Genomic DNA, 14,994 nt, shown 5'->3' on the forward strand with positions numbered 1-14,994 from the left:
TCCAATTGTCTTACCATGTCGACCATGTTGAGAGCTAAAATGATTACTGGTAGGTATCTTAACTGTGGAAGAGATTCAAACACGGAATTATTAGTGCTTATTTCGTGACGTTATAATACACAATTTATAAATTAAGAATTGCGCCTCCAATGCAGAGAACCTATTTAGTATGTGCCTACATACTCGTAGGTAGGAAGTAAGATAGAGTGTTTGTGTGATTTGAAGGTGAAGAAGCAGAAGATGAAAGAGTGAGCTCCAAACTACATGTACATACGAGGTACCTAAATGCTTAGATCCACATATGTACTAGCCCCTGTCGATTGGAGACTAAAGCGGGAATACTCCAAGCCAGCAAGGCTTCTGATTGGTTAAATTTGCTCCCCGCGAAAAGCTGCTAAGATTTCCTTCCTATCGATCAAGAAAAATTTCCAGCTCGATTTTTATTTTTTTATCGGTCAATTGATACCATTTGAAAATTGATCCATTGAGGTGCAACGCCCACCCACGACACCAAAGAACTCCCCCATCCTGACGGCCTCGTACGTCTGATCAAGTCGGTCGCTCAAATAAAAACCTGCGTGTGTTCCCTCGAGAACGCCAAGAGACAAGATGGGGTCGACGAAGCCAGAGAAGGAGAAGAAGGAAAAGAAGGACAAGAAGCGCAGCGAGGCCGACGGCGTGACAAAGTCTAAAAAAGACAAGAAGGACAAGAAAGATAAGAAGGAGAAGCTGAAGACTGTCGTCACTGCTACCCTCGACGACCAATTAGAAGTTGATACCTCGGCGTCTGTCACCGTCGTGAAGGATGGCGAGGAGAAGGTTGCTAAGGTCCTGGTTCCCGTAGTGGGCGCTCTGGTACCCTTTGCGAAGCCATTGGCGGATGAGAAGGGCACCAAGAAGATTATGAAGACCGTGCGGAAGGGTATGTCCATCTTAAATCCATGTCTTTTGCTGCAGCTGCAGCAGTAGCATATTTCTCCATTGCATTTCTTATTAGATTAATGAACAGCTAAGCGCTAACGCGATTTTAAATATAGCTGCGAAGCACAAGACCCTCAAGCGTGGCGTGAAGGAAGTCGTCAAGTCACTACGCAAGTCGCCCGCCAGCGGACCGGGCAACACCTCATTCCCGGGCGTTGTTATCCTGGCCGGCGACATCAGCCCTATGGATGTTATTAGCCATATCCCCGTGCTATGCGAGGACGTCAACGTGCCGTATATCTTCGTCACGTCGCGGGCTGAGCTAGGCGCCGCCGGCAGCACCAAGCGACCCACTAGTGTTGTCATGGTCACTGAGAAGCGGACCGGAAGCAAGAAGGACAAGGCCGACGAGAAGATAGCCGAAGAAGACGCCGAGGACTTCGCCGATGCGTACAAGGACCTGGTCAAGCTGGTCGAGAAGGAGAGCAAGCAACTCAAGTTCACGTAGGCTTAGCTTCATTTTACTGCGGTTGTTATCTCTGCCTCGGGAGGGGGGTATTTGTATGAGAGATCACCATTCGACGTGGCCATTTATTAGCTAGCCTAGGAAGGCGGTCCGTGGTCGCGGGCGTTCTTCGCTGTCCTTTCAAGCATCCAAGGTCTTCGGACCGAAATGTACGTACTGTTTCGGTTGGCTACACAGGCGTAGCCTCTGGCGTTGGGGAAAACACTTCATATTGGTTCAAAATGAATCTAGGTCCTTTCGAGTCGTGATCAAAAGCGCTTACAATATTTGGCTAGTTACCTACGTATTACCCAAGTCTAGCTTACAGTTTACGAGGTGAAGTTAGTGGGGTGGTATAAGATGATAATTTGTGAACATTTATTGATTTATTTATTATACAACTAGTGACAGCTCGCGGACTCCACACGGCTTCCTAGCATTATATCAACCCGTAGGGAAACTAATGAACACAGGTCCTTACAACATTCCTAATTTAGTCGAAAGGGTTGGTTCGGGTGCCCCACCAGGTGAGGAATAGAGACAAGCCAACGGTCTCGAGGATCTTTGATGTGGCACCGACCGCGATAGTGTCAACAGGTCGCTTCTCGGTGAAGAGCTGTGCAAGATACTGTTATGATGTTAGATTGAGATCTCTGATGTCTGAGTAGCAGGATAGACATACTGTAGGGGCGGATGTAGCCGCGAAGATAAGGGCGCCTAGGTAAGCGGCGCCCTTGTAGCTAAGAGTGCCGGTTGCGTTGATGAGGGCACCAATACCATATGATTGCAGGGCAGAGCCGACCAGAGAAGTTCCTATAGCGGCAGCAGTCGACGCGGCTTCCTTCGATCGCATGAACTCTTCCTTGGTGTTGGCAGCCTTGGCTCGCTGGTAGGTCTGGCCGAATAACGGGGACAGAACTGCTAGTTCAATACCGTGGTTGAAGACGGTACCGAGGGCAATGGCCGAGGGCTTGACAGGAGGGAGATCTGAAGATTGGTGTTGTCAGCTTTTGAAAGTCCATAACAAATAGCTAATTCATGGTCACGCCTTAGAGATCTGAAGGCTGTCGAGACGCCTATCAGACTAATAACTGTATTTACTCAGAAGGCAATGGGATAAGGTATTCGTTACTCACAATGAAGAGACATGATGATGGTGTTCAGATAGATATTACAGTTTGATAGTTAGATGTAATCGTAAAATGATGATGTTTAATTCGAATTATCGTCTGTAGATGGTAGATATCGCTGGTAAAAGTTCTTACTGATTTGTGATTCAAAGAAGGAGGAGGGCGTTGAGAAAAGGTCTTCTTATAACGTCAAGCTACGGCACCGATGACGAAAACAACATTTTCATCAGATGGCGTAACTAGGAACTTGGTATAATCCGAGGCTCTAGCTGTATGTACATTATGCTACTTAGGCTACTTGAAGCTACATACATGGATCCCGGTTTCGTAACCGCAACGTGAAATCTAAAGCCTCTCTCCTCCAAGTATTGTAGCCTCTCAAACACCAAAGTCTCGGTTCGGCGTTCAACATGACGTAATAGACATCTTTAAATGTCGTTGATGCCACCAGGTTATTGATTGGATCGCGGGGCTTAGATGGATCATGAGTCGTGGATCTGAGAATGGCCGATCTAAGCTCATTAATTTGTGGCTGGAGCTTCTCTAGGTTATAATATTGCGAGCTTCTGGTCTATTAGTTACAAAAAAGAACTTGTAGTAGTTTTTGCTTCTCTCTCTCTCTCTCTCTCTCTCTCTGTCTCTCTCTCTCTCTTGAATTGGCGTTGTTTCTTAGTTACCTATTCTCAGTACATAGGTAGTTATCTACCATTCCCACAACTAAGAGCCTATCTCCTACCCTAGGTATCTCCTACCTAATCTCCAATAGCACCAAGATATAAATACGGATATGCATGTAATAATGATTAAGCAAATCGAAATCTTTAAATTTGTGGGTAGGTACGGTTGTATTTCACATCTACCTAAAGCTACCTACGTACATTAGTACATTGTTCATCAACCAGGTGCTAAATACACATAACCTATGTAATTGGAGGTTGCGACTTATGTACATTCCAGACCCACGAGGTTACATTCCATGGCCATGGATACTAGACCGGAGTACCATCTCCTTGGTGGGTCACAAGAAGACCCGCTTTCTCGGCTATGGCTTGAATGTTACCGGAAGCAAATGGATGGAATCTCTTTGTCAGCCTTTAACCGTCATAGCTTCGGAAGCTCACGAAATGATGACGATGTGAATTAAACAAATACCCCGGTTTGCAAACCAACTAAGTCTCTATTCATTATTCTGCGCTACATTGGGTTGTTGTAACCGTATCGGACTAGGATACGTCCCCAAATGTTCTCATGTTGCCTTGCTACAGAACCAACCTCCGCAGTCTCCCGCTTCCTTAAAAAAATATACACTTATTATATTAACGCCATAACGTAACGTAGACCTGTACAACGAAGCACGTAATGGTAGAAAGTTCCTTGGAATGCTAGCTCGGTATATCGAGTCCCTCTCCGCCCAATACGAATTAACACCCGCTATGTTCTTTTGCCTTCAGAGGTTTTGTATTTCATTGTCTTCACGTCATCATATGCTGTCCGTCTTCCCCACCCCGTAATGCAAGTAATGCTCTAACATCAGAAACGTACTGCAATCCCTCTAGAAGAGGGACCAGGTGCAATAAATCATTATCCGTGGGGTCACTGATCCAACCCTGAATGGGAATCGCATTATCTGCAGATGTAAATCCTCTAGTTAGCAGACTAATAGCAAACAAACTTTGATATAGTGTTCAGGGGATATCCTACCTTGGTGGAACATGTAGCTTAAGGGACTATTGTCTAGTATCATGACCTTGCTCAGGTCTGGCTCTATCGAGCTCAGATCCTTGATAAATGCGCCGTGCCTGAATGTGCAATGCTGCCGGTAGTATCTCCCTGAAAAGAACTTCCTCTCCGATTCCAACCAGTCGATGACCGGGTCTGCGTATTCCTGTACCGATGCTGTGAAGACAACGAGATTGAACCATTTACAAACCTTTGCAGACCACGGTTAGCATAATAGTCCAGTGTTATCGATATATTAATCTTCTCACCTTTCGAAGAAACTCGTCGCAGTGCGGCCGCTTATGAACATAGTATAGAATAGGATGCTGAGGTCCAAGAGCCTGCTGGCCTCCACTTCCAACATATGTCGTGTTCAGCCGCACTTCGACCATGTGTCCCGAACCCATTCTACCTCCCTTTGACATGCTGTGTATCAACGTCTCGTCTAGATCCAATATCAACGTTTTCTGTTGCTTCGGATCGATAGGTTCGTAGGGTACGTATGAAGGTTGCCGACGAGGTATTAACGGTCTAGGGGGAGCAGGGGTCTTAGGATATCTCGTCAAAGCCGCGACAGGAGAAGTGGGAGACTTTAGTTGAGCCGATAAATCTGCTGAAGCGTCGCCGCTGCTAGTGCTACCACTAGCACTTATAGACTGGGCCTTCCTATGTTTTCGCTGCCGCATGGCTTCATCGTTATTTAACTTAATCCTTATCGATCTCCTTGCTGGCGAGCCCTCCTCGGCGGGATCAAGAGACTTAGACCGAACATGGCGACCGGAAGAACCGGAGCTGCGGCGGACACCTTGATTCCTGCTAACCATATCCGATTCCGACTCTGACGATATACCCGAGGATGAAGTTCCTGACGAAGGTACCGGTCGGGAGGCTGCGAAGGCATGCTTTCCTCGAGAGCCTTGGCCGCCACGCTTAGAGGAGACTTGCTTCTCTTCATTAAGCGCGACGCTCTCATGGTAGTTAGCTGCTAGTTTGCGCGCATCGCCCCCGTAGATACCGAAAAGATTCCCGAATTGTCGCAAGGGGGCAAACTCCCCCCGTGCATTATAAAAACAAGCGACGAGGTAAACTCCCGGTGCGGCGATGGTAGACAGAACCCAACGGATAGAATTTATCAGACTGTTTGCTATGCGCCCGGGGATAACATGCCACGAATAATAGCGGATATTTGTCTCCTTGGCATCGCCTTTATCTAATAAGGGAGTCTTCTCGTCTGCGCTAAGAAAATTGCCTAGGTGGGCTTCTCTGCTGAATGTATTATCGATCGGTTCGGAAGTGGTTGCGCATTTCTCGTTGGGCGATGGTTCCTCTGGAGGCGTTGGGTTGTCATCAGACTGAGCGACAGCTAAGCCGATGTGGCTCAGGGAGTTTGATCGCGAAGGGGCGGGACTCGAGGTCGGGGAGACGCGCGCGGATATTATATTGAGGGAGTTCATCTTCCGGTTGACCTGCAAGCCATGAAGAATCGATTATGCCCGCTAAATAACAAGCAAGATTCGCAGTTTATTATGACGGCTAAATATTTGGTGGAGGCGACGGCGGAAGGTGGAAAAAAAAGGACAATATAATTCAAGGTCGGTCGGCCGGGCTGAATTGCCCGAGTCGCGTTTGCTCCCGTGCTGGGGCTGATAGACGAGATAATTGTCCGTATGGTCTGTATAGTTTTGTATGCTTTAAAAATCTGTGGACGTATTGTACAAAAAAAAAAAAAAAGAAAGTCCTAAGGGTTCGGATGAGAGCGATTGGGGTTAATTTTCCTCTTTTCTCTTTTCAAACCTCGGTTGGAATATGATGGCTGAGAGAGCTACGCGCAACTGTGATGGTAAAATCTACCTGCGTTTTCCAAATATTTCATTCCTGCTAGGTACAGGTAATAGAATAGGGTATGGTACGTATTATCGTATTATCAAAGCTTTGTCGCTGTGGTAGGTCAGATTCAAGAAACACGCAAGTCGCGAAATGTTGCAAGTGCTACGAAATGTCGTTTTTGTTCGGCCAAGAGAGCTCTTAGAAGCCTCACTTTAAAAGATTAGGGAGGTAAGGTAGGGCAGTCTTAGGGAGTTTATTGCGATAGAGTCTCTTTGGATATTACAGCTGCGCCGGGGGGGGACCCAACATAATAGAACTATTGGAGCCAAGACCACCACAAGGGCCACCACCGTACCACTGGAAATTAGTGACATTGTCCCGCTAACGCATTACTACCTAGGTACATCCTCTTAGCATGATATGGTATCTAGGTACCTTTTTAAGGAGCAAATTAGCTATCACGTGTTGAATATCCGTGTCCACAATGCAACCAACCCCGCCATGCGACGAGATACCCTAGTACATGTCCTGCACGTACGGGAGGTACGTTCAAATTGTACGTATGGATGTAGATCTGGTCCATCTACGTACCTTTTTTTCTTTCTTCTTATGATCGTCGTTGACTCACAATTCTCAGAAAAGACTCCATATCGATAATTCAGCAAATATTTGCAATTTATCTCTCTATTACAGAGATACTAAGCCAACTCGATGCGAACGAGTTATTGTGTCTTCACCTAATTTACCTACCGAAGCCTTTAAATTCTAAAAATTTACTTCCCAGCAAGATTTAGACGTTGCCGATTGCGCTCTATTTGCGCCGACCAATACTATCCTCAAGATCGCCTCACTAGTTATTGAAGCTTCGCATACAGCCAGATACCCCTCCTCAACAACTCTTAGACCACGAGAAATGGCACCTCCTAAGGGGGGCTATGCGCCCGACTTGGACAAATTTCTCGACACGTTAAAGAGTCGACCGGTCGACGCTTCTGTGGAATTCCTAATATCGTAAGAGCGAAATTTTATGCCGTGCCGTCTAAGGTTGGGACTGATATATGCGGCGTAGCCTCCTGAAGCGACGGCAGATACGAGGCTCCGAATCTTGCGCGATAGCTACAGCACATATACTACTTCAGGTCGTCGCCAAGGATAAATGGTCCGACGTTGATCAACTCGTCGGGCGCATACAGTTAGTCGGTAGGAAACTTGTAACAGCGCAACCTCACGAGTTGGTTATTGGCAACGTTGTGAAGCGAGTTCTAGGATTAATACGAGATGAAGCCTCGGAGGATCGAAATGACGCGGGTAGCGACTCGCCTACTGACAGAACTCCTGCTTTACCTCCCGCAATAGAGCCTATCCCCATCTCAAAATCAACTCGGCTTCCCTCACTAGTCGCCCTTGGGTCTTTTGCTCGCACGCAGTCAATGTTCAACCTTCTCTCAGATCCAGACTTTGTCCCCTCGCCGGGTTCCACGCCCAAGTTAGGTTCGGGAGCCTCGACACCACAGGGATTTCCCCAGTCTACAAATATACAAGCACTTAGGTCTGAAGTGATTGACGGGATCGAAGAAATTATGGATGAGATAAGGCAGGTTGATGAACAGGTCCAAGCCTACGCCGAGATCGTCATCCACCCAGGAGATTACATTTTAGTTCACCAGCCCTCAAGAACAGTTCAGAAATTTCTTCTACGAGCCGCATCGAAAAGGAAGTTTACGGTATTTCTCGTTGTCGACCCATCCACAGCCTCTACCGATGATGACCCGTATACTTCCCTACGAAAATCTTTGTCGTCCTCTGGATCGACTGTAGTTAACATCATGAACGTCGGTCTCATGGCTTACATGTCGAAAGTCAACAAAGTCATTCTCGGAGCTCGGGCAATTACAAAGAAGGGCGGAGTTATTGTCGACTCCGGTGCTGCAGCCATCGCTCGTGCTGCTCGAGAGCAAGGCCGGACAGTCATTGTCCTAGGCGGCGTCTATAAGCTCAGTCCTGATAGCCGTTTCTATCATGAAGGGTTTGTCGAATGGGGAGGCCCTTCTAAGTATGTTAACTTCGCAGACGGCGAAATGGTTGGACAGGTGAGAGTAAGGAATGCTATCGCTGAGTTTATTCCTACCGACCTTGTCAACACGTATATTACGAACTTGTAAGTGATTTCTTCAAAGTATGAGTTGTTACGAGTCTAGCAATTGTTAACTCTTCACCATAGGGGCGCGCACTCTAAAGACCACTTGCATGGCCTTATAGCCGACCATTATAAGGAGGAAGACATCAACTTTGACCTCTTTGGGAAAATCCAGAGATGATTTAGATGGTAGTCATATGTATAGGCAATGTGAAGGCGGATGATTCTAGTAGGAAATGTTTCCCCGAGTAAGACCGGCATCTATCTCTAGGATGCAAAGCTCATTCGAATACCCCGGTAATTTGACTCATCTTTGAGGCAGCCTTGTGTAGGCAATCGTGTGTAATCGTGGTGGCCGCGTCACCTTTACCGCAATAACAGGTAGCTTCGGATGCAAGTGCAGGGATTCTTGGCGAGCAAACGCTGACGGAGCGGTTCAATAGAACGTGGGGTGGGTTGATTGACAGAAGCTTGGCCCTCCTCCACTCGGGATCGAGCGAATCTCATTCAGGGATTCGTCTCCAGGGCTGAACATCTCAGCCGCCAATTAAAACACATTCCATAGAGGCGCAGACCGGGACGTGATTGTTTCTCTTGGAAGGATTTGAACAGGTCGGTCACGTAGATAAATAAAAAGTATCCTTAAGCCCATCGGATATCTCTGATTATGTTTGTCTTTAAAAAATGCATCCAGGTTGCACTCATATAAGAAATATTAATGTTTATACTTCACCCGAGTCCTTAGCAGGTAACACAGGTATTAAACCTACATAGGTACCTACCTACCTACCTAGGTATCTTTTATAGGTACATACCTAGGTAACCTACCTAACCTTAGGTACATACATACCTACTTAAGCTCTACGCTTTAGTAGTAGATTAGTATCTTCCCTTTTACAACAACACCATATTTCTCTATCAACGAACTCACGATGGACGACGTTCCGCCACCCCCGTATACCGAAACTGATATCCATTCACATTCAAGTCGTTCACCTGTCGCTCAACCCGGGGTGAACGACGACAATGTCTCTGTTACCACATCATCTCAAAGTACTACAGTCTACACCCCACCGGAAACCCCGCGAGAGTCGCACTTCAACTTCCCTGGTAGTGACGATAATCATACAACATCTTCTGCTCATTCTTACTTCGAGTCGCGCCCTACTATCAGAGGTGCGACCGACAAACCCTTCGTGATTTCATTAGCCATCACAGAGGATGCTTCTCCAAATGATTTCCCATACCCGGGCTGGGCAAGCGAACATGACACCACCGAGCAAGACTGGCGGACATTCCTTAACTATCTGTTGCCGGATCATGCCTCGCGGGCGAACTCGAATGTAATCGAGCGTAAATTACAGGCTGAGGATGAGAAGCAATCGTCAAATACTAGCAGAAGCATTGCCGAGGCGCAACTAGGCCAAATTAAATCATCTATTAATTTGGCGACGCAGTCTTTGCATGACGTCGATGCCATGATCCGAGAATGGAATGATGGCTTCTTTGGCCCTAGAGGCGTAACTATTGAGCGAGCTACGCCTCAACCCCCCAGCACATCACGAACATCCGCTACCCAACAAATCCCCCCTGTCGAACCCCAGCCTCAACCCCAACCCCAGGGGCAATCTTCTAGATCGTGGTGGAACCCGTTCAGACCCCTCGAAGCAAACAGCCGAGGCCTCCGTATGGGGCGTCTCACCATCGACAATGATCGCGTCTCGTTCGGCGACTCGTTCGAAGTAGATCGCAACGGCGTGCGTTGGGGAGGTCAATCTGCTGATGGCAGCTCCCCCTTTGCTGGCCCAGGAACCCGCGATTTTCCTGCCGGACCCGGTCCTTTTGGTGATTTCCAGCAAGGAAGAGGTTTTGGCGAACACGGCATAGGGCGTGGCTGTGGCCGAGGGCGCTGGTGGCGAGATCGCCCTGACCATGATCACCGGGGCTCGCGCGACCGCTCACCCAGCTCGAGCTCTAGCTGTTCTTCCTCGTCAGACTCAGGTTCGGGGTCTAGCATCGGCAGCCTTCCTGACTGCGACGATTTGAACGACTCTCAGCTTCCTTATGCCAAGCAGTCTATCCGCGCGTGGCTCGACCACCCGGAGCAGCCCGTGACCAAGGAGATGCTCAGGGCATTGCGGTCCGAAATCAAGGCCGCGAAGAACGCTCCTCCACCAGCTAACGACCCGGCATGGGAGGTTAATAAGCAGGCGACGCGCCGAGAGGTGCAAGATTTGCTCGTGCGATTTAAAACCTTAAAGCGGGAGCAAAAGCGACGCACGAGGACGCTGCGTAAGAAGAAGAGAGAGCAGAAGAAAGCACTGAAGCGCGAGCGCCGGGAGCGGAAAAGGGCCGAGAAGCGCGAGAGGAAAAATCTACAGCGCGACGTCAGAAACGCCGAGCGCGAGATGGGAGGACATTCTAGACGTGGTCCTGGTGATGCTGACTCTTCCCACCCTTTCCCACCGGTGTTCGGTGACATGCCTATTCCTGCTATGCCTAGCGTGCCTAGCGACGTCCCTGGCAATCACCCAATGAACGTACCGAACTTCCCATTCGGTCGCGGCGGCAGAGGGCGAGGCGGACCCTTTGGTGGCCACCATACGCGCTACTGGGAAGCGTACCTCCAAAACGCAAAGCAGCAGGCCGAGCAAGTGAGAGATCTTGCACAGCAACAAGCAAACCAAGCCAGAGCTCACGCACAAGCGGAGGCGAACATGGCGCGGGCTGAAGCGCAGAGAACAGCGAATGCAGCCCGCGCCCAAGCTGCAGCCACGGCGGCTGCCGCTATGTGGGCATCTGTTCCAAGGGGTTCCTCTCCCTGGGGTTCAGGGCCGCCGCCGCCACCACCACCACCACCACCAACAACAAACGACAAGCTCCAGGCAGCGGACACCCTGGACGCGCAGATCATAGGCAAGATGCGCTCGCTAAGAGCGCTACGCGAGACGATTGAGCGAGAGCAGACAGAGGCGGCGCTGCGTGGGGAAGAAGAACGAGGCGAGGACAAGAAGAGCACGAGTAAGGAGGTAGAGGCCTCGGTCCTAGAAGATGATATCGAGAGGCTGCAACAGGATGTGGAGAGGTTGCGGTTTGAAGGCCTGCAGTTACAGGCTGATGAGGAGCTTGCGAGGAGGTTACAAGAGGAAGAGCATCGGCGCGGATAGATGAAACGAGAACCACAGCATTAAAGAGGCTGGAGGGGATGTTTAGGGGCTAAACTTTTCAATGGATATTGCAATTTACTCTGGGTATGGACGGGCAAGGTTGAGGGTATATCGACAGACATGAGGACACGGAACTAAGCTATTCATGAAAGGCGCCGGGAGTTTGCTAGCTACGGTTATAGTATAGTTTCCTGGGGGCTCGAGATTTCGGTCAAGTAACGACAGTTATGTAGAACAATTTTCAAGAGACGATGATTTCACCCAGTTAACAGATACAAATCTCATAGAATGCTGTCTTTTCCGCTTCAACACCCGTGCCTTATGCGTAAAAACATGAAGTGTGTCTAGAATATGCACCTAGACATAACAACATGACTCTCAAGGAGAACCTAGGTATACTAGCCCTTTTCCGAACCAGGGGCAAATGCTATTCAACTGATGCCATGCCATGCCATGCCACAAGCAAAAACCAGTCCCCAAAAGAACATGTACGGTTCCCGAGTCATCTTTCCCTGCTATACGGCATAGCCTCCTCAACCCCCCGCCCCAACTTCACGTACAAAGACACTCCCTCTAAGAATGCCTACTCTCATCCTTCTCGACCAAGGCCTGGACGCCCAGCGCGCGGCCCACCTTGACCTTGCGCTTCGTCTCCTTGGGGCGACTGGGCAGGGGATCTTTATTGCTGTCGGCCTTTCCGGCGTCGCCAACGGGATCGCCCTCGTCGTCGTTATTGTTGTTGTTGTTATTGTCGTCGTCGTCGTCGTTGTCGTTGTCGAGCTGGGCGTCGCGGATCTGGTCGCGGATGGAGGACAGGTCGAGGCGCATGCAGTGGGCGTCCTCGCCGTCGGCGTAGTACTTGGGCTCGGTCTTCTCTTGGTCGAAGCCGAGGGTCTTGGTGTAGAGGTGGATGGCGGCTTTGTTGGAGACGCGCACGTGCAGGCTTACGTATTGCGCGCCGAAGGTTTCGACCATGGCGAGTTCTGTTGTTGGGGAGGGGGGAGGGGGTTGTTAGTATATGGTCCTTTGTATCTGGGTGGGTGAGTGGGTAGGTAGGCATGTACGATATAGGTATGGATAGGAGGAGAGAAAAGGGGGAGGGAACTTACGGCTTTGCCTCATGAGCTTCTCGGCGATGCCTAGGCGGCGGTGGGTGCGCATGACGGATAGCGAGGTGATGTGGCCGTGTTGGACGCCGTCGGAGGGCTCCTCTTCCATCTTAGCAAGGACGTAGCCTACGATCTTGGGGTAGTCGTAAGGGGTCTTCTTGGGTCGCGACACGTCGACGGCGACGTAGCTGAGCTGAGGCCATGATAGGGCGTGGTATAGGTAGTATTTCATGAAGTAATTCTCGGGTAGGTTTTCCAGGTTCGCATGCTGGATCAGCGGGATGTCCCGCGCCTCGAGGCGCCTAATATCCATTGTGTGTCTGTCCGTGTCCTTCGTTTACTTCTTGTTGGTGTAATTGGCTGTTTTGTGCCCTTGTCCCTTGCTATAAAGGAGAGGCTCCGGTGTTCGACGGGTCGTCGTGTAGTTGTAGTTGGTAGCTTATGACGGCTTTTGTACCTGAGCTTTAAAGAGTCGCACAACTAAAGCTTTATTAATATTATTGATAGTACCTAAATAGAGTTTGGCGGGGTTACTTTCCGCTTGCACTAATATTCTTAGGAATACCAGGTATTTTCTTTATATTGAATAACGTCTTTAAATGCATACCTAGGTACCTAGGTACCTATACAGCTCAGCTTCATCTTGCCCCACGTATCTGCCCCTCCATTCCGATTCGGCCATTTCTACTGTAAAGTAAACTTATACCAGATGCTCGAAATCAAGATATATCGGCAGCAAAAGAAACACATAAAAAGCAAAATCTGTTATTATCGGTATTAGCCCACATCTTCAAATCTACAGCCTTCAAAAATGCCTTCAGACGACCTGTTTGATGATATTCTGAACCTAGAAGAGCAGTACTACAAGGAAGGCTACGACGAGGGCTACAAGGATGGTACTGAAGCCGGTCGGATCGAAGGCCGCTCTGTTGGTATGAAGACGGGGTTTGAGAAATTCTTAGAAGCGGGCCGGCTGCAAGGCAAAGCTATCGTCTGGCAAAGCCGGTTACCCAACCAACCGGAACCATCTACACTCAATAGCAATTCACAGCAGGAGGCGGCGCAGACTGGGTCATCATCTAGTTCTCAAGATGAGAAGGACTCCGAACCAAAAGGGCTACCACCTCTCAACAGTAACTCGCGACTGGAAAAGAACATCACCATGCTGTATGGCATACTGGAGCCTGGGACGCTGTCGACTAAAAACGACGATGAGTCGGTCAATGACTTCGACAGCAGGTTGAAGGGCGCCCAGTCCAGAGTCAAGATGATCGAGCGGGCCATCGGTGAAGGAGCCGGTGATAAAGGCTCGACCAACAGGAACCGCCAGCCAGCCCAGAAGAACGAGAATATCGAGGACATCGGGAGGATACCGCAGAGGACAGAAGTCGTGATGGGCAATGTATGAATGCCTTAAGTTAGTATCTTCGTGTAAGAAGCCTATACCATGGCATCTAGAACCAGGCACACGCCAACGAAACAATTAGGTCGGTTAATATAAGACCAAATAAACTATTAATTTCGAAAGTACTGTCACCGCCCAAGAGTCTGTAAACCACAAGGGAATCGAATCTGATATTAGGAGCTGGCTTTCTCATATTTACAACTTGCTCCACCGTACACATGGCATGCGTGCCTAAGTCTATTTGAAACTCCGGCAAGGGTATCTATGCAGCACATTAGCAACGCTCTCATCTCATAACACTCTACCACAATCTACAATTGGCAGTGTACTTACGATTCGGGGTACGAGTTCTCATCCAGCGCGTAGTCATGCACCTTCCAGCTGCCATCGCCCTGCTTCTTCTCGCCGCTCGGCAGCGGCGGCAGCCCGCCCACGAACAAAGTCTGCCTAGCCGCATCCTTGCTCTTCTCGAAGTACGCCGCGAGGCCGCCCGTCCTGCCGTCCTCCTGCGCGGCGACGAGCTGCTTCTGGCCCGCCTCGCCGATGAGTTCTTGCTTGGGGGCCGCGGCGCTGCCGACGGTTAGCAGCGCCACGGCGTCGCCCTGCGTGACGAAGCTCAGCTTCGGGTACGCGCGCCGCGCATCTCGCTTCCAGTACGGGTTGTCCGCGATGTCGCCCGCCGGTATCGTCACCGGGTCGTCGTAGTTTAACGGGTCCTGGCCACCCGGCGTCGGGTTTCGGTAGTGCGGGTTAAGCGGGATGCCGTTTGAGCGGTTCGGGTCGACGGCGAAGGCGCGCCGGATGCGCTCCCATATACCGGTGGACTGGAGGGTTTGTTTCTAGGGGACATGATCGTTAACAAATAATGACCTCGGCGTTGCTAATTACCGTTAATTTGACAGAGAAAGAGGCATTACATACTTGGCTAATGCTCACTACGCCTCCTACAGCTTTTGCAACTGCATTGGAGGCCATTGCGGCTGTTTAGGAGGGGAGAGATCTAGGTATTCGGATGTTGTCTCGCTTGGTTGTTGAAGTTGAGCTTATTTCGAGACGAGATCCATTGGTTCTGGT

General features: G+C 49.5%; 8 protein-coding genes across 8 annotated transcripts; 4 read left to right on the forward strand and 4 right to left on the reverse strand.

Moving 5' to 3' along the window:
• Positions 1-64: 64 nt before the first annotated feature.
• On the forward strand, positions 65-1,735 carry F4813DRAFT_2832 (L30e-like protein). Its single transcript, XM_049240512.1, has 3 exons — positions 65-922; positions 1,038-1,596; positions 1,723-1,735. The coding sequence occupies exons 1-2, from the start codon at positions 610-612 to the stop codon at positions 1,427-1,429; spliced, it is 705 nt and encodes a 234-aa protein (XP_049104539.1). The 5' UTR covers positions 65-609; the 3' UTR covers positions 1,430-1,596; positions 1,723-1,735.
• A 184-nt stretch (positions 1,736-1,919) lies between these two features.
• Positions 1,920-2,575, reverse strand: F4813DRAFT_384161 (DUF1761-domain-containing protein; the record flags this gene model as incomplete). Its single annotated transcript, XM_049246036.1, has 3 exons — positions 1,920-2,054; positions 2,109-2,413; positions 2,563-2,575. 3 exons carry the CDS (start codon positions 2,573-2,575, stop codon positions 1,920-1,922), a joined length of 453 nt encoding a protein of 150 aa, XP_049104540.1.
• Positions 2,576-3,683: 1,108 nt separating this feature from the next.
• F4813DRAFT_341138 (NLI interacting factor-like phosphatase-domain-containing protein) lies at positions 3,684-6,354 on the reverse strand (the record flags this gene model as incomplete). The annotated part of the gene is made up of 3 exons (XM_049241272.1): positions 4,545-6,354; positions 4,258-4,486; positions 3,684-4,183 (listed from the first exon to the last, which is right to left on the reverse strand). Coding segments are annotated over exons 1-3 (1,564 nt in total), but the record flags the coding sequence as incomplete, so codon positions are not given.
• Positions 6,355-6,702: 348 nt separating this feature from the next.
• Positions 6,703-8,893, forward strand: F4813DRAFT_341140 (nagb/rpia/CoA transferase-like protein). The gene is made up of 3 exons (XM_049241273.1): positions 6,703-7,113; positions 7,172-8,260; positions 8,324-8,893. The coding sequence occupies exons 1-3, from the start codon at positions 7,016-7,018 to the stop codon at positions 8,418-8,420; spliced, it is 1,284 nt and encodes a 427-aa protein (XP_049104542.1). The 5' UTR covers positions 6,703-7,015; the 3' UTR covers positions 8,421-8,893.
• Positions 8,894-11,684, forward strand: F4813DRAFT_341144 (uncharacterized protein). Its single transcript, XM_049241274.1, has one exon. The coding sequence runs from the start codon at positions 9,172-9,174 to the stop codon at positions 11,404-11,406; it is 2,235 nt and encodes a 744-aa protein (XP_049104543.1). The 5' UTR covers positions 8,894-9,171; the 3' UTR covers positions 11,407-11,684.
• On the reverse strand, positions 11,685-13,043 carry F4813DRAFT_341153 (acyl-CoA N-acyltransferase). Its single transcript, XM_049241275.1, has 2 exons — positions 12,516-13,043; positions 11,685-12,389 (listed from the first exon to the last, which is right to left on the reverse strand). Exons 1-2 carry the CDS (start codon positions 12,826-12,828, stop codon positions 11,980-11,982), a joined length of 723 nt encoding a protein of 240 aa, XP_049104544.1. The 5' UTR covers positions 12,829-13,043; the 3' UTR covers positions 11,685-11,979.
• Positions 13,044-13,104: 61 nt separating this feature from the next.
• Positions 13,105-14,565, forward strand: F4813DRAFT_341155 (DUF1715-domain-containing protein). The gene is made up of 2 exons (XM_049241276.1): positions 13,105-14,182; positions 14,254-14,565. Exon 1 carries the CDS (start codon positions 13,327-13,329, stop codon positions 13,921-13,923), a length of 597 nt encoding a protein of 198 aa, XP_049104545.1. The 5' UTR covers positions 13,105-13,326; the 3' UTR covers positions 13,924-14,182; positions 14,254-14,565.
• Positions 14,041-14,983, reverse strand: F4813DRAFT_2874 (21 kDa subunit of NADH dehydrogenase). The gene is made up of 3 exons (XM_049240570.1): positions 14,842-14,983; positions 14,254-14,759; positions 14,041-14,182 (listed from the first exon to the last, which is right to left on the reverse strand). Exons 1-3 carry the CDS (start codon positions 14,893-14,895, stop codon positions 14,158-14,160), a joined length of 585 nt encoding a protein of 194 aa, XP_049104546.1. The 5' UTR covers positions 14,896-14,983; the 3' UTR covers positions 14,041-14,157.
• Positions 14,984-14,994: the final 11 nt, after the last annotated feature.

Source organism: Daldinia decipiens, assembly GCF_022478715.1.
Source record: "Daldinia decipiens strain CBS 113046 unplaced genomic scaffold F4813scaffold_1, whole genome shotgun sequence".
Lineage (NCBI taxonomy): Eukaryota > Fungi > Ascomycota > Sordariomycetes > Xylariales > Hypoxylaceae > Daldinia > Daldinia decipiens.

What these genes read in the sequence shown, in the direction of transcription:
- F4813DRAFT_2874 (XM_049240570.1), bottom strand. Translation starts at nt 14,895, where the DNA reads ATGGCCTCCAATGCAGTTGCAAAAGCTGTAGGAGGCGTAGTGAGCATT. An exon ending in GCGTAGTGAGCATTAGCCAA is followed by an intron (nt 14,760 to 14,841) that starts GTATGTAATGCC and finishes CATGTCCCCTAG; the next exon opens with AAACAAACCCTCCAGTCCAC. An exon ending in GAGAACTCGTACCCCGAATC is followed by an intron (nt 14,183 to 14,253) that starts GTAAGTACACTG and finishes TGTGCTGCATAG; the next exon opens with ATACCCTTGCCGGAGTTTCA.
- F4813DRAFT_341144 (XM_049241274.1), top strand. Translation starts at nt 9,172, where the DNA reads ATGGACGACGTTCCGCCACCCCCGTATACCGAAACTGATATCCATTCA.
- F4813DRAFT_341153 (XM_049241275.1), bottom strand. Translation starts at nt 12,828, where the DNA reads ATGGATATTAGGCGCCTCGAGGCGCGGGACATCCCGCTGATCCAGCAT. An exon ending in GAAGCTCATGAGGCAAAGCC is followed by an intron (nt 12,390 to 12,515) that starts GTAAGTTCCCTC and finishes CCCCAACAACAG; the next exon opens with AACTCGCCATGGTCGAAACC.
- F4813DRAFT_341140 (XM_049241273.1), top strand. Translation starts at nt 7,016, where the DNA reads ATGGCACCTCCTAAGGGGGGCTATGCGCCCGACTTGGACAAATTTCTC. An exon ending in TCTGTGGAATTCCTAATATC is followed by an intron (nt 7,114 to 7,171) that starts GTAAGAGCGAAA and finishes TATGCGGCGTAG; the next exon opens with CCTCCTGAAGCGACGGCAGA. An exon ending in AACACGTATATTACGAACTT is followed by an intron (nt 8,261 to 8,323) that starts GTAAGTGATTTC and finishes TCTTCACCATAG; the next exon opens with GGGCGCGCACTCTAAAGACC.
- F4813DRAFT_341155 (XM_049241276.1), top strand. Translation starts at nt 13,327, where the DNA reads ATGCCTTCAGACGACCTGTTTGATGATATTCTGAACCTAGAAGAGCAG.
- F4813DRAFT_2832 (XM_049240512.1), top strand. Translation starts at nt 610, where the DNA reads ATGGGGTCGACGAAGCCAGAGAAGGAGAAGAAGGAAAAGAAGGACAAG. An exon ending in TATGAAGACCGTGCGGAAGG is followed by an intron (nt 923 to 1,037) that starts GTATGTCCATCT and finishes TTTTAAATATAG; the next exon opens with CTGCGAAGCACAAGACCCTC.